General features: G+C 35.3%; 1 protein-coding gene across 6 annotated transcripts in view; it reads left to right on the top strand.

The window, feature by feature from the left end:
* PTPRK (protein tyrosine phosphatase receptor type K) overlaps positions 1 to 15,465 on the top strand; it is a 478,052-nt gene that overhangs the window by 424,983 nt on the left and 37,604 nt on the right. For 4 of the 6 annotated variants that reach the window (XM_059700286.1, XM_059700288.1, XM_059700290.1 and 1 more), the window contains exon 14: positions 11,473 to 11,611. In XM_059700286.1, coding sequence (XP_059556269.1) covers positions 11,473 to 11,611 — 139 coding nt within the window. The remainder of the gene's footprint in view (positions 1 to 11,472; positions 11,612 to 15,465) is intronic. The other 2 variants (XM_059700287.1, XM_059700289.1) reach the window with 1 other exon arrangement.

The raw sequence follows: 15,465 nt of genomic DNA, 5'->3' as shown, positions 1-15,465 counted from the left end.
GGGTACCTTTGTACTGGGCCGTTTCCTTGTGCATCATCTGCTTTACAACACAAAATGGAAACTGCATGAGAGCAAAGATTTCTCTGTCTTGTCCTTCAGAGCCTATAAATGTCCCAGGCATGTGCCAGGGGCAACAAATAATGTATTTATTAATTAAAAGAGGAAGCCTGTGCCTTCTTTTTGAATTTAAGGTGGAGTATGGAATTTATATGTTCCTTTTTTTAAAAAAAAATTTAAATATACTTTATTGATTTTTTACAGAGAGGAAGGGAGAAGAATAGAGTTAGAAACATTGATGAGAGAGAAACATCAGTCATCTGCCTCCTGCACACTCCCCACTGGGGATGTGCCCGCAACCAAGATGCATGCCCTTGACTGGAATCGAACCCGGGACCCTTGAGTTCTCGGGCCGACGCTCTACCCACTGAGCCAAACCAGTTAGGGCATATGTTCCCTTTTTTTAAAAGTTTATAACATCCTCTAAGAAGCAGCCAGATTTTATCCACCTATCTATCCACCCACTTCTGCTTTTTTCTAGAAAGGATTTGATGTGACTGCAAATTTACTTCTTTATGTTAGGTAGTTATTGGGATTGACACCTATCTTCTCCTCCTTCCCCTTCCCCTTCCCCTCCTCCTCCTCCTCCTTCCTCCTTCTCCTCCTCCTCCTCCCTCCTCCTCCTCCCTTCTCTCTCTCTCTCTCTCTTTCTCTCTCTCTCTCTCCCCCCCCCGCTTCTTCCCTCTCTTCCCCCCCCCCATCTCTCTCTTGAGTAGACAGTGATAAAAATATTCCCAGTCACATTTCTCTCAGGCAAAAGTGCCAGGTGGGAGTCAGGAAGATGGGCTATATTTTTAATCGTGTTAATAACTAATACCGTGAATTGATAAATACATTTACCTCCTTTAAGTTTCTTCTTTATCTGAAAAGCGCAGTTGTACTTTGATGTTGAATGATTTTTAAGAAATGTTGTAAGATGTTAACAAACCAGATGCAATATTATGGCCTGTGTAGGACCCCTGGTTGTGCTTCTTCTCAGTACTTGCCGTATTCTATTAATAAGTATAGTTCTTTAAGTACTTACCGCTGAAGAAAGAGCATTTGTTCATCTTTCTGGTTTTTAGCCGATTACAGTCTTTTGTAGCCCTGAGGTTTTCAACAAATATGTGCTAAGTGATGAAGAGTAACATTAATATCTCTAATTAGAGATTAGACTTCTCTCTATTTGATGCTGTTTATTTGAACTCATTATCTGTGGTTTAGGAATCTAGATGTGGGAAGAGAATTTTATCTGAATTTAATTACATGTATACTAATATTTACTGGGGCCTTATTATATATCAGATATTGTCCTAAGCACTCTGTGTATTTTAACCCATTTAATCTTAACGCCAACCTAGGAGGTGGGTATCTTTATAATTTCTATTTCCCAATAAGAAAACCGAGGAGCAGAGTGGTTAAACGTCAGGTCACCTAGCTAGTAAGTGGCAAAGTTGGAACTCAAACCCTGTCAGTGGTTTTGTTATAAAAAAGTATATAATGCCACATGATTAGAGTAAGTCCTAGTAGTATATTGTCTACATATGTTGACATTCTTTTCCCATTGTTGCTATTCTGTAGAACAAAATTTTTCTTAAAGCATAATTTTAGATTTTATAAATCAGTTAACTCTGGACTTCATATCTTTTGTTTCAAAAATGTTAAAGATGTGAACAGTATAGTTAATATATGCCTTTATTTATGTAACATTAACAAATGATGAACATTTTTTATTTGTCGCTTATCTGTTTGACTAAACTGTTGATCCCTATGTAAATCAGTGGACATAAATAGATGAATGAGATTATAGCTCTGCCTTCAATTAACTCCCAAACTGGTATATGTTGCAGACTTATTGAAAAATATTTACAACACAATTTTACATGTTGTTTATGGAAAAATAATTAACTGGTGCTTTAGAAGTGAGAGGGTATTTAAGGATGAGTTCTGGGAAAAATATAAACATAAAATCCTATGATCTGACTTCTACTTTTGGAAGCCTGACAGATTAGGTGCTCTGAGAGACTCTGCAGAACAATCCTGTCTGGGTAGGACATGCCTTTCGATACATAACTGTGCCCACAGCACCTAGGCTAGGGGAAGTCTCTATTCTGCCTCCTCCATCCTCCACCCCCAAAAGGTGTAGGTGACTGGAGCTGAGAAATGGAATAGGCAGAAGGAGGGATGGCAGTTTCTGAAGGGAGGTGCTGGAGATGCATCATCAGGCTAGTCATAAGGGGTTCTGTATAGAGGTGATGTTCTTAAGGTGGCAGAGGTAGGCTGGGGCCTACGGTACCTCGTGGTTAGTGGCAGAAGCTGATGCAAGTTCCTTTTTAGATGAAAGCAGGTCAGTTTAGGCCTGCAGCATCCCCACAGTCTAGCATAAAGCAATTAACTCGACAAGGTCACCACGCGTTCATGAAAATAACTCCTTGAAGGACTGCAGGTATTTAGGTAGCCAGGCACAAAAGAGCAGTGTTCAAAATATTCAGAGTAACAGCGTGCAAATCATAAAGATTAAAAAGATGTTTTCAGGAGTAATTCAACAAAGTATCATTTGCAAAGAACCAAATGGAACTTTTAGGAAGAAACACAGAATTGTTCAAATTTTAAAAATAACTCTTGGGATGGACTGCATAGCAGGTTTGAGAGAAGTAAAGAGATAATTTCTCTCTGGACTTTAATATGAAGAAGTTACTCATGGCAACATATAAAGGTGCACCAAGATGCGCAAGAAGGGAAGTAGGCATGGGAACATGACTATTATATATTACAAAATAGTACAGAGCTATAGTAACTAAAACCATTTTATATCAGCATAGTACATATATTGCCTCCTGGAAATAATGGATCATCTGCAAACTGAATCCATGCATTTATGTAATTTGGATACAGGACAGAAGTGGATCATGGATCAATTCAAATATTGTCCATAGATAATTAGATATTTATGTGGGAAGTGGGGTGCTGTAATATCTTCCAATTGTATATCATCAGATTCAGAAAGCAATGCCAGATGGATCCAGGATGACATATGAAATGCACAGTTTTAAAACTTTTAGAGAAAAAGAAAGACATTGTTATGAATTCAAATAAATAATTGGTATATTTGACTTCATTAATGTGAAGACGTGCTAGTCATTAAGATACCTTAAATACCTGAAAGGAAAGCCACCCAGTAGAAGGCATTTACAATACATATAACTGACAAAGGATTATTATTATCTTTATTATTATTATTATCCTTATTGCTGTATACTTCTATAATAATAATATTGAAAAAGTTGAAAACCAAATGGAAAAGAAAATGGGTCAAAGTTGTGCTCCCAGCATTTCAGATAAAAAATTGGTGTATCTTAAATAAGTATCTCAAAAGATAATTTCAGTAATCAAAAGCATGTTAGATATCATTTTCTACCACTAAATTGTTAAAAATGTCTAAGGTTGATAATACAAAGTGCTAAGATGTAATTTAAGTGGAGTTTACATATACCACTGGTTGGTATGTAAATTGGTAGCGATTTGGCATTATCTTATAAAGTTGACTCTTTCTATGATATGATAGTTGCTGTCAAATCCAGTGAAAAGGACTCATGGAGCCACAGTTTGCCAAACTCTGAAATAGACCAAGGAGTATTTAAGTATTTAGGGAATGGTTGAAGCTTGCAAATGATTAGGGTATAAGATACCCTAAATAAACTGTTGAAAAGGTTGATTAGAGCCTCGTTTGGAGAAAAGCCTTATATGTTATACTAAGAACTTTTGCCTTTTCTCTTGAATGGGAAGCAGTTAAAGGAGTCACTGAATCACATTTGCATTTTAGGAAACTTATTCTGGAGGCCTATATGGAAAGCAGAATGTCTTAGTGAAAAAAAACAAGTTAACTGGGTCTTGATCTAGGGCAGCAAGAAGACGAAATGGAGAGTTAACAACAGATTTCAGACATAACTTAGCAGATAGACTCAACTGTGTTTAAGAAGCAGGAGAACACACTAAGGCTCTGTTTTGCCCAGTTTAATAAATCTAACTAAATGAAAAGCTTAATGAAAAGTTCATGTTAAATAGAATATTTGCCCTTCATTAAGTTACTAGCTTTTTTAACCTTTAAGTACATCCCTGAAATGTGATAGTTATTTTATTGTCTTTGCTAAAAGTATTTTTATCTAATGTCTTTAGGATTTTAAAAATTTTATCTTTATTGTTGAAAGTATTACAGATGTCCCCTTTTTCTCCCCATTGACTCACTCCCCCCCCCACCTTCACAGCACTATTGTCTGTGTCCATGGGTACCCTATATAATAAAAGGCTAATATGCAAATAGACCGAATGGTGGAATGACCGGTCGCTATGACACACACTGACCACCAGGGGCAGACGTTCAATGCAGAAGCTGCCCTCTGGTAGTCAGTGCACTCCCACAGGGGGAGCGCTGCTGAGCCAGAAGCCGGGCTGACAGCTGGCAAGCGCAGTGGCAGTGGCAGTGGCAGGAGCCTCTCCCACCTCCTCGGCAGCGCTAAGGATCTCCCAAGGGTTCCCAGACTGCGAGGGGGTGCAGGCTGGACTGAGGGACCTCCTGCCCCCAGTGCACAAATTTCGTGCACCGGTCCTCTAGTATGCATATAAGTTCTTTGGTTAATCACTACCCTCTCCAGCCCCTACCTTACTTTTGAGATTTGGCAGTCGGGATTTATGTAAGTTTTGAACTGTGAGAGATAGAAACATCAATGATGAGAGAGAATCATAGATTGGCTGCCTTCTGCACACCCCCTACCAGGGGGATCAAGCCCATCACCCGGGCACATGCCCTCAGGGAATCAAACCACGAGGTCCTGGTTCATAGGAGCTAAACCACTGAACCACTGCAGCTGGGCTAAACTATGGTTTTAAAACCAAAACAAATTGAAAGAATCTGAGACTACAAAAAAGGCGCCTTAAACAGTATGAAATTAATTTTAAATATTGTTAATATTAATCTTTAGTTCAAAATATGTATATACTTCTGCACTATTGTTTTCCACATCATAAACTTGTAGGTAATATTTATATCTTTATTAAAAAAAGAGTAAACTAAGTTCTAGTTACTGTTTAAACAATATATGTGTCATGTAACTTTTCATTTTCACCAATATGAAACTGTAATAGAACCTGTTTTTTATTGTCAACAATATAAGACTAGACAAGTTTCATAAGATAGTATGACATGATAAAGCAAAATGACTTCAAAGGACCATTGAGTTAAATAATACATGCTTCAAGATGCCTGTAGGCTAGATGTCCAGTGTGACAATTTAATTAATAACATGTACTTTACAAAACTCATTATTATATATTTATACAAGAGACTGCTAAGAATTATTTTCAGCTGTTCTCAGTAATGTCACTGCCACTGTTCATAATTTTTAATTTTTAGATGATAGCTAACACCTGCGCCAGGGACAGCAGCATCTACTACTACTTCTGTTACCAGTGTTTTGCAGTTTATGAAAACGTTTCCCATCCTTATGTCACTTAACATTCCTAAAAGCTACGTAGTATAGGCATTGCTGTTATTTTTATTTTACAGGTGAAATATTAACTGAGCAATGGCAACTTGCTCATTGTCACACAACGAAAAAGAGAAGGAACTAAGAATTAAAATAGTGTCTTGCTGATATTGAATCTCTTATACTTTCCATGATAGCAGCTAGAATTTCCCTGCATTTTGGTTTGAGGATATATGGTGGCAGATGGTGGAAGCAGTTAGCCTTAGGTAAGAATGGCTAGCACAGGGGCTTGAAAATTCTAGAGAAATTCAGAAATGTCTGTATCAAGTTCATCTGAGGCCAACATCCAAAATCAACTATGTGTCTCATTTTCTATATGGTAGTACAATCTACCATAGGCAGCCTTAGTGTCATTCTTTCATTTATTTAACCAATACTTTTTGCACTGCTGCTCCTTTCCGGGTCTACTGGAAATACAATGGCAAGCAAACCAAACATGGTCCCTGTTTTCCTAGACTTTATCGGAACAGCAGGGGGAAGCCATTGGAGGGCTCTAATCAGTGGAGTGACATGATATGGTTGAAACCTTAGAAATACTGTGTGCTACACTGTGAGTTTTGATGTGGAACAGGCAGAGAGAGCAGTTGGGGAGATAAGACAGGTAGGCGGCTGCTCTGTAATCTGGGTACAATATTGAGTTAAGTAGTAGCAGTGGAGATGGAAGAAGTAGAGACAAGAGATATTTAGGAAGTGGTAGTACTTTGTAACTAATTGTATGAGAAAGAGTCGTGACGCATCTCTATGAGCCCAAGACAATTCCAGTGTTTGCTTCTTGTCCTATCATATTGAGTTTCCCCTTTCACTTTCTAAAGCATCCCAATTTGGATGATAAATTAGGTTAATCCTGGAGATAAGGAGAAAGAAGAGAATTCAAGAATGAGGCCCAGTTTTCTGGCTTGTACAACAGGAATAGTTGTGCCATTAACCAAAAGGGGATACACTAGAGGAGGAGCTGGTGTGAGGGTAAGAGTATGAGTTCAGATTTGGAAATGGTGTATTTAAGGTGACTGTCTTATATTGGAGTGAAGACATATCACAAGAGTGAGGTGCATTTGTGGGTCGAGAGTGGAGTTTAGAGCCCTGGTCGTTGATTAGAGATATATTGATTTAAGAGGGATCAGCATGAATGGCAACTGACGTGATTCAAGTGGATGAAATCACCAGAATGGAAAACTGTGTCAAGAGGTCCCAGTCCCTAAGGAATGCAAGGAAGCACCTATTTCCAATGAGGAGCTCAGTTAAGATCTGGAAAGGAGAGGCCAGGGCCATAAGAAAACTGGGGGATGGCCAGTGGGAGCCCCAGGAACAGAGTATTGCAAGAAGCAAGGAGTGGATCGCGATGTCAGATGTGATCAAGAGGTTGCAGAAAACGAGATGAGAAAAGTGCACATTGAACTCAGTAACGAGGAAGTTATTAGACACATTGGTGATGGTGGGTTGGTGGCGTTGGGGGACATGATCCCAATGATAGGATTTTCATTGGTGAAAATTGGGAAGTGAGTGTGAACAGTTTTTCAGAATTAATTATAACTGGGAAGGAAAGGCATTAGTGAAACACCTGGAGGGTTTGCAGAATTGACAGGATGAGGGTGTCTCTAAAGGTGCTGGGAGAACACCTCTTACATTGTCTCTGGTATCCGTCATAAAAGCGGGAAATGTTCTTGTATGATTGCCGTTGTTAAATAGTTTTACTTCTTAAATACATTTTGAGGTATTTGTGTAGTTTTTGTTACCTAAATGTTTTAGGTAAATTATTTTTAAGTAGTGGGAAGAAGAACACAATTTATAAAGTTGTTTTAACTACTTTAACACCCCCCCCCCAAAAAAAAAGCATCTCATAAATTTACTCAATAAAAAACAAAATATTGCCTTAGTTTGTTTGTTTTTCCTCCTCACTGTCCAAAGAATTATGCTGCTCTTGGCTTCAGAACACTGGGGACTCTGAATATTCTTTGACAGATGAAAAGGTAAAGATTTATGGCAAAGGAAAGCATTTCTGAAAAAGGTGCTCCACATTGCCTTTGTGTATGTGCATAAATTATAAACAGGGCACAAGGGTTGCAGTCACTATAATAGCTTTTTGCTCTTTTTTTTAAGAAAATAGAAAATACTTACTTGAGGGCTACTGCTTGTGTTTCTATTAATGAATCTTCTAAGCTTGAATGACTTTAAATAGGATATTTATACTCCTTGGTTCTGTTAGGCCAAGAATTTAGGAAAATATGTGTGATTAAAGTATCTAAAGTAATAAATTTATGCAGACATTAATTAAAATACTCTTAATAGTTGTAGCAGTAATAATAATATATTTCATAGCTAAAGACTTTGAGGAGGATTCACAATCAAGGGAAAACAGACACCAAATCATGTGTCTGTAAAAAGTTTCATTAGCCTTTATATTCAAGTTCAATACTGATATTAAAGCATTGATGAGCAACTCTTTGCACAAGAGTTGTGATCATGGCACATAAGCGCCCTTACCCAACCCACATGAATAAACTTGGTGTTTTATTTTTTTGTTTGTTTGTTAACCATTTGGTAAGTATTAATTGAAATCCATTGTTTAACCAAGACATATGGATTATGACTTTACATTTTATTTTATGTTTTGTTAATCCTCACCTGAGGATATTTTCTCATTGATTTTTAGAGAGTGGAAGAGAGGGGGAGAGACAAAAAAAGAAACATCAGTGTGAGAGAGACACATCAATTGGTTGCCTCCTGCACATGCCTCGACCAGGACCAGGGATTGAACCTGCAACTGAGGTATGTGCCCTTGACTGGAATTGAACCTAGGATCCTTCAGTTGACGCTCTATCCACTGAGCCAAACCAACTAGGGCCAGACTATAACTTTAAAGTAATAACACTCTTTTGCATAATAGATTATGAAAGTCTTATACCCTGAATACAATTTCGAGGTTATCAGTATCATTTTACTTTTAGATTTGGTTTTTCAATCCTGGAAATATTTTTAAATTTATTCATTAGCAAATCTATATTATTTAATAAGACTTTAAAAAATATTTTTCAGCCTTTGAATTTGCAAGTGTTTACCCATCATCACCTTCATGTCAATTTGGTTACTTAATCGCTAAACCAAGCTAATATTAAGGTTGGCTGTTCATACTTCATGATGATATTTTGTGTTTGCACCTGTTAATATTATGAAGGTTGTTTGCTTCTGGTTAGGTTTACTAGTTCTGAAGATTCCTATGAAAACGTGCTACTTACATAATAATATCTTTAGAAATGTATCCCATAGCACCATGTGTTTTATTGAACTACAATGGCATATTAAAAATGTATTTACCTCATTGAACAAGAATTGATCTTTTAAAGAGTGTCAGAAATATTTAATTCTGTGAGTATGCCAAGAAATCACAAAGGGGGCATTATCATTACTCTCTGAAAGCCACATCTAACAAAGGACCTGATGAGAATAAGGTTTAGTTAGTGAATAATGAGGATTTATTGTCTACACTGAAATTTTTTCTAGAAATATCTATATCAGACATTCAGTCTCCCTTTATATTTGAAGTGGTAACTATATCAAACCAATCCATTTTGAGAATTACCAGCAATATTCTTTGTAGCTTCATATGCAACTTTAAAATATATTTCCTCTCTTCATTATGTGTGTATATTTTTATTTATATTTACTGACTTTATTGGGGTGACATTGGTTAATAAAATTATATATGTTTCAGGTGTACAATTCTATAATACGTCATCTGTATATTTCTAAAGTTGCTCTTAGGAAAAGAGATCTCCAATACATAGAATACATGTTTGATGAATTGAACTGTAATGTGTAGCTTGAAATGTGGTAAACACTGAACTACCTCTCTTCGTAATTAATGAGACTGGAAATTCCCTGAAGCCCTCATATGTGCAAAGTGTCAAGTTGGCAACTTGCTGACTAGAAGAAACAAGCTGAAAACTCGCTTTTCCTATTTGAGAATAATAGTTACCAAATAATGGTTCTTGTGATGCTTTATCCGATCCAGTTGAAATAAGATAAATGAAGAGAGTGATACTGAATTGTTTTTGCAAAGTTGACCATTCTCTCTAAACTTTTTTTTCCAAACTATATTTCGTTTTAAATTACCATTTTATGAAATTTAAATTATCATTATGAAATGCATGAAAGTATTATATGCATTAGTTCTTTTTTCCTACCTGAAAAAATTAAAAAGTTAGAAGCAGACTTGTGTCAGTCCCCTTCTGAGTGAAACTAGCTGGTTGGAAAACTGAAGCAGGTATTTAGATGTGCAGAACTCGGGGTAAAAGAGGAGGGGGTGGGTAAGTAAGGCAGGACAAAGGCGCTAAAGAAGAAAGGACAGACTAGCTGGTTTGGCTCAGTGGATAGAGCATCTGCCTGCGGACTGAAAGGTCCTGGGTTCGATTCCAGTCAAGGGCACGTGCCTGGGTTGTGGGCTTGATACCCAGGGAGGAGCATGCAGAAGGCAGCCAATCAATGATTCTCTCTCATCATTGATGTTTCTATCTCTCTCTCTCTCCCTTCCTCTCTGAAATCAATAAAAATATATTTTTTAGCCGAAACCGGTTTGGCTCAGTGGATAGAGCGTCGGCCTGCGGACTGAAAGGTCCCAGGTTCGATTCCGGTCAAGGGCATGTACCTGGGTTGCAGGCACATCCCCAGTAGGAGATGTGCAGGAGGCAGCTTAATCGATATTTCCCTTTCATTGATGTTTCTAACTCTCTATCTCTCTCCCTTCCTCTCTGTAAAAAATCAATAAAATATATTTTAAAAAAATATATATATATATATTTTTTAAAAATAAGGAAGGACAGTGTTCTAGAAAAAAAATGGATTATTTTAAAAGGGGAATTGGAAAATTATTCATTGGAAAGCAGTGAGGTTAGGTTTATTTATTTGTTTGTTCATTTAGCCATTATCCTTGACACTGCGATGAGGGCTTTAAGGCAGTTTCCCAAATGTGCTGGACCCTCAGAATCCCCTGTGCTCCTGTCACACCCGTTCTCATCAGGAGAGTCCGTGGATGGGAACACTGAGACGGCTGGTTTGGATGATAGGTGTTAGGTTTTTCTCTGTTCTTGAGCACCTGGTCATCTATCGTCATCTCTCTAAGCCTCAATTTTTATATGTAAAATGTACATAAAAATAGGTAAATAAGGTAAAAAGGAAAATGTCTTCAGAGGTTTACTGGAGCTTATCAATTAAAGATTATAATTTTAATATGTGTGTATATATAGGGGATGGTGGTGGCTTCCAGAAAGAAAGGAAGTGAAGTTGTACAAAAAAAAAATTGTTAAAGATTTATCTTTTCAGATTTCTGTTTTCCAAGTTTGTTATCTGGGTTTTATTTGTTAGGAAAATGTGAAATACTTCTTGATGTGCCTGTTTTACTTTTCTTCTTATTTTTGTGCCCCAAACCAACTGTTCGCTTCAAATTTTATACAGCACATTATAAACTCGCACCTCCAGCAGTTAGACGAGGCACTTATTTAGCTTAACCACTTGTGTCCCAGACAAGTGCCACCGACTATCTTAGAGGGCCAAGCCCAGCACCCTGCGCTGGAGTGGAGAGGGTTCGCTAAATAAAGCTTTAAATCTGACCCCTTCTCACTTTTAAGGATATTTGGAGAAAAATCGTTCGCTATTCCCTTTGATAGTTGTCTCTAGATTGTTGTTTTATTTTTTTTGTTAACCCCTATTCAGAAAGCTTTCCCCTTACCTTGACCCTAACTCTCTCATGCTGTATAGTTTAGCACCCTTCTGTATTTATAATTTCAGGTTATTTTCATTCAAGTAAATGAAACAAGTCACCTTTTTGTAATAGTTGTGCAGTTTCCTTTCTGTGATAATTAGTTGTTTTTAGTAACTTATTTTTTTTTGGTTCATTTAGCAGCAGCAACAGAAGAACCAGAAGTGATTCCAGACCCAGCAAAGCAGACAGACAGAGTGGTGAAAATAGCAGGAATTAGTGCCGGAATTTTGGTGTTCATCCTCCTCCTCCTAGTTGTCGTATTAATTGTAAAAAAGAGGTAAGGCCTCATTTTATTCTGCCCCACTCACTTATCTATGTCACTAGATTTCAAGTATTTTTTGTTGTTGTTTCCTTACCTTTTTAAATTAGAGGATTGAATTTAGAAGAATTGCATTTTAACCATGTCAGCATGAGTCTATGCCTCATACTTCAAAAATAAATTTGTATTGGTTATTTGTAGTTTAATTTCAGATATAAATATCTACTTTTTGTCACATGAACATTGATATTAATGTATGAATTAAAATTTATAAAATGCAAAGATACTTGAGATGTTCATTTATCTTGTACTTCTAGTGTTATTAAGAATAATGAAATAAGGATTTATCATAATGCTTGGGTTATGGTCTATGAATTATTTTGTGCTCTATTTTTGTACATATTGGCTATAAATAAGGTATGAGAAGAATATAAACATTATTTGTGAAGTTGTGTATTAAATATTCACTGACTATTTGAGCACTTTAATATGAAAAGTCAAGTTTTTAAAAATTGATCATTAGTCTTTTATACTGTATCAACTAATATCTTCCGGAATTATATGAAGATATTAGGACCCACTAGAATTTAAAATGAATTCTAGTCTGAAAGTTAAAGTCTACTCCTGCTGAAAAACATTTCAAAGTATACAGTTTTTATAACTTGAACTTTTTTTCATTTTATTATATGTCATTTGTCAGGCATTGTCTCAGAAACTAATACCAATCCCCAATTCTTCCAATCATATGTGTTAGATAATTCTACAATTGGGAAGGACTTAAAAACATCTTAACATGCAGAATATAGCCCTAAAATAGTGTTGTATGTAAAAGTGTTTGTAATTTGTAAATTATATTAAATAATATAATAAATGATGTTGATAAGATTAAGTCATATAATATTCTATGATGATTAGTATTTTGTACTCAAAATAGATCATTACCAATATAGATATGATTCATACTACATGTTTAATAATTCCATCAGAGTTTATTTTAATGCATTGCCTCTTTACAATTATTCCCTGGAGATATATATGTTGGAGAAGACACATCTGCATTAGAAACATTAGGTATGCATTATAGTGTTTTGTGTTAAATTAGCTACATACGTGCTTTCCCCAATAGTGCTTTCTCTTTTTGCTGTTGTCTACCTATGTGGTTGGAAAATACATCGTATTTGAGTCAGAAAGATTTAAGTATTTTAGTAATACATATTTGCCAGGCAAGATCAATACACTTTTTGAATATAACCTCCAGATCATATGTCTCTACTTAAAGTAAATTTATACTTGGAGGGTTAACTACACTAAACAATTTAGAAAGTTATTCAACTTTGCTCCTCAATTGAAATTATTCCAGTCACTTCAGATTGGACATGGGAGCAAGAAAATAGCTTCAGATTATGTCCTCGCCTAGTTAAAATTGGGTGAAATCATCAGTTTTATTTGTTATTAGGATCTTTCTTATTCATGGCCTTCTATTTTAGAAATAACAAAAACATTTGAAACATAAATCTTATAAAGTATGCCAAAACAGTCCCGAAGCATGATTGCGGGAGGGGGGTGTATATGCTCTGACAACTCTCTAAAATTGCATAATGTAGCAAATTCTTTGCTGGTTCATATTTTAAATGGTTAGATAAATGGGCCTCAAGTAAAATGTTTAATGTTGGAGTTTTCACAGTTATACTTTAATTGATTGCTTTTTGGTAGAGAGTATGCTAGGGCTTTTATTTTTCTGCCTCATCACCTCCATGATTAGTAAAGGTTATAATTTTATACACAAAGTTACATACTTAAATATGTTACCTTCCAATATATAACATTATAACTAAATTAATTGAATATCTTACTCATCCAACTTTGTAATGACTTTTACTCAATTTTGTGTCACACGTGTATCCTGTATGATTTAATAAAAAATATGTTTATTATACATATACAAAATCATAGATATTATAACAATATTGGATAGTATCAAATTTAGGGAAATAATTTTAGTGTATAACATAGGTACTCACATAATACACAAATTTATTATAAAAATAATGAAAAGGCAAATTATTTTAGCATTTAATCTTTATTTTTATTGGAAATGACTAGGTTTCTCAAGATTTTATCCCTCACTGGGAATAATAATATATATAGGTATACTTCTCTTGTTGAAAACATTCTGTGTATTTTTGGTTGTGTGAAGAAATGGTTTGGAATTCAATTTAGTGAAATTCCACAGCTAAGGGTATACATAAAGTAAGTTTTTAGGCTGAGAAAAGGGATATTGCATCTTTCAAAACGCAATGTCATTTTTAATTTAATTGCTGTTGAATTATTTCCAAATGTATGCCATTACTTCATTGGTTATGTATTATATTTTAAATGCACAGCATGGATGCTTTAATAATTCTAAACATAAATTTGAAATTATGTTTCAATACAGTAAATGTTTGTGTATGATATCATCTTCACATACATCTACTGTAGACATATTTTGTGTATATTATAGTGTTTGGTGCATATGTATATTCACTTAATATATGTATGTACCTGTGTACCATTAAGATATAATGACTTATTTACAAAAATTTAGGTCTCATTCTGCATATATTCTATATTAACATAATAGATCTTTATATTTTGTATCTAAAGAATAATAATCAATTCAGTGTACAAGTTCTATAAACAGCTGTTCCATCTTTCATGACATTTAGATGGTAATGGAGGATGTGCTTAACTGCATGTTGAAGATACACAATCCATTTAATCTTTCAATTTTTTTGGCTATAAAAGAAATGTCAGCATGTTATTTTTTTCCAAAATTATGTATTTTAAATTTTATTTTTCTATTGCATATCTGTCTAATTGCATGGCAAAAGATATCTAACCAATGCATGAGCAAATTGAAATGCAAACCAAAAAAAACATGAATTTTATTTTATTTCATTTTATTTTTAACGCACATTTTTCTGCTTTATTGAATGTGACGGAGTCACGCTTTTCATTCACCATTGCTTCTCTTTTTCCACTGTCTGTGATTTGCTTGCCAGGAGGAGCTACTATTCTTACTCCTACTACCTGTAAGTAGAAAATGGGTGATATACAACTTTACGTGTGTTAAAGATGCAGTATCCCTTTTTGAAAACAAAACCAAAAAAAAAAAACAAAACCAGGATGTTTGCAATTTTGGTGACATTTCAAAAAATGCTTTTCTGGACTCTAAAACTATAAAGTTTACCTATTAACTTATTTTGTTCATCTTTTTAAAAAGGGATATTGTATTTCTGTATGTTCAGCTACCTTTATTTTAAATTTTCAGTTTTCCATAAGTAGCTTTAGTTTACAGCCTAAAACATCATTTATTTACTTACGTTAAACCTGTACCTTGTCAATATGAGACCTCTCTCATCTGGCAGAGGTAGTGGTTGTAACTCACGAATCACTATCTTTATGTAACACTGTTATATTTAACAAAATGACCCAAGTGATGGATTCATAGAAGAATAATCAAAAGTGGCTTCCCAGGATGCAAATCACATCAGGACTGACAGTGAAAACATCTGTCTCCACATTTCCAGGAATCCATGATGGGTTATAACTTCCAAATGAACAACTTTGGTCTGGCCGTCTAGGCTGTCAGTATACTCTTGCAAAAGCAAATGGGTAAATGCATAATGCTTTAGTGACAAATAAATAGAAAACAATTTAGAGAAAAAACATCAGTAGGATTATTATTTTTAAAAAAACAAGACCAAGGTGGGGAAAAGCCCCTTCCACCTACACAAAACATACGTACGTGTCACAAATCTCCTTTTCTCTTCCAAAGTCTTAGCTCATCCTATAATTAGGTATAGAATGATAGTTGGATAAGGCTGGAG

Source organism: Myotis daubentonii, chromosome 6 (genome assembly GCF_963259705.1).
Source record: "Myotis daubentonii chromosome 6, mMyoDau2.1, whole genome shotgun sequence".
In the NCBI taxonomy this organism is placed as follows: Eukaryota; Metazoa; Chordata; class Mammalia; order Chiroptera; family Vespertilionidae; genus Myotis; species Myotis daubentonii.
The sequence above is the reverse complement of the archived record's forward strand: the minus strand, read 5'-3'. Positions and strand labels throughout refer to the sequence as shown.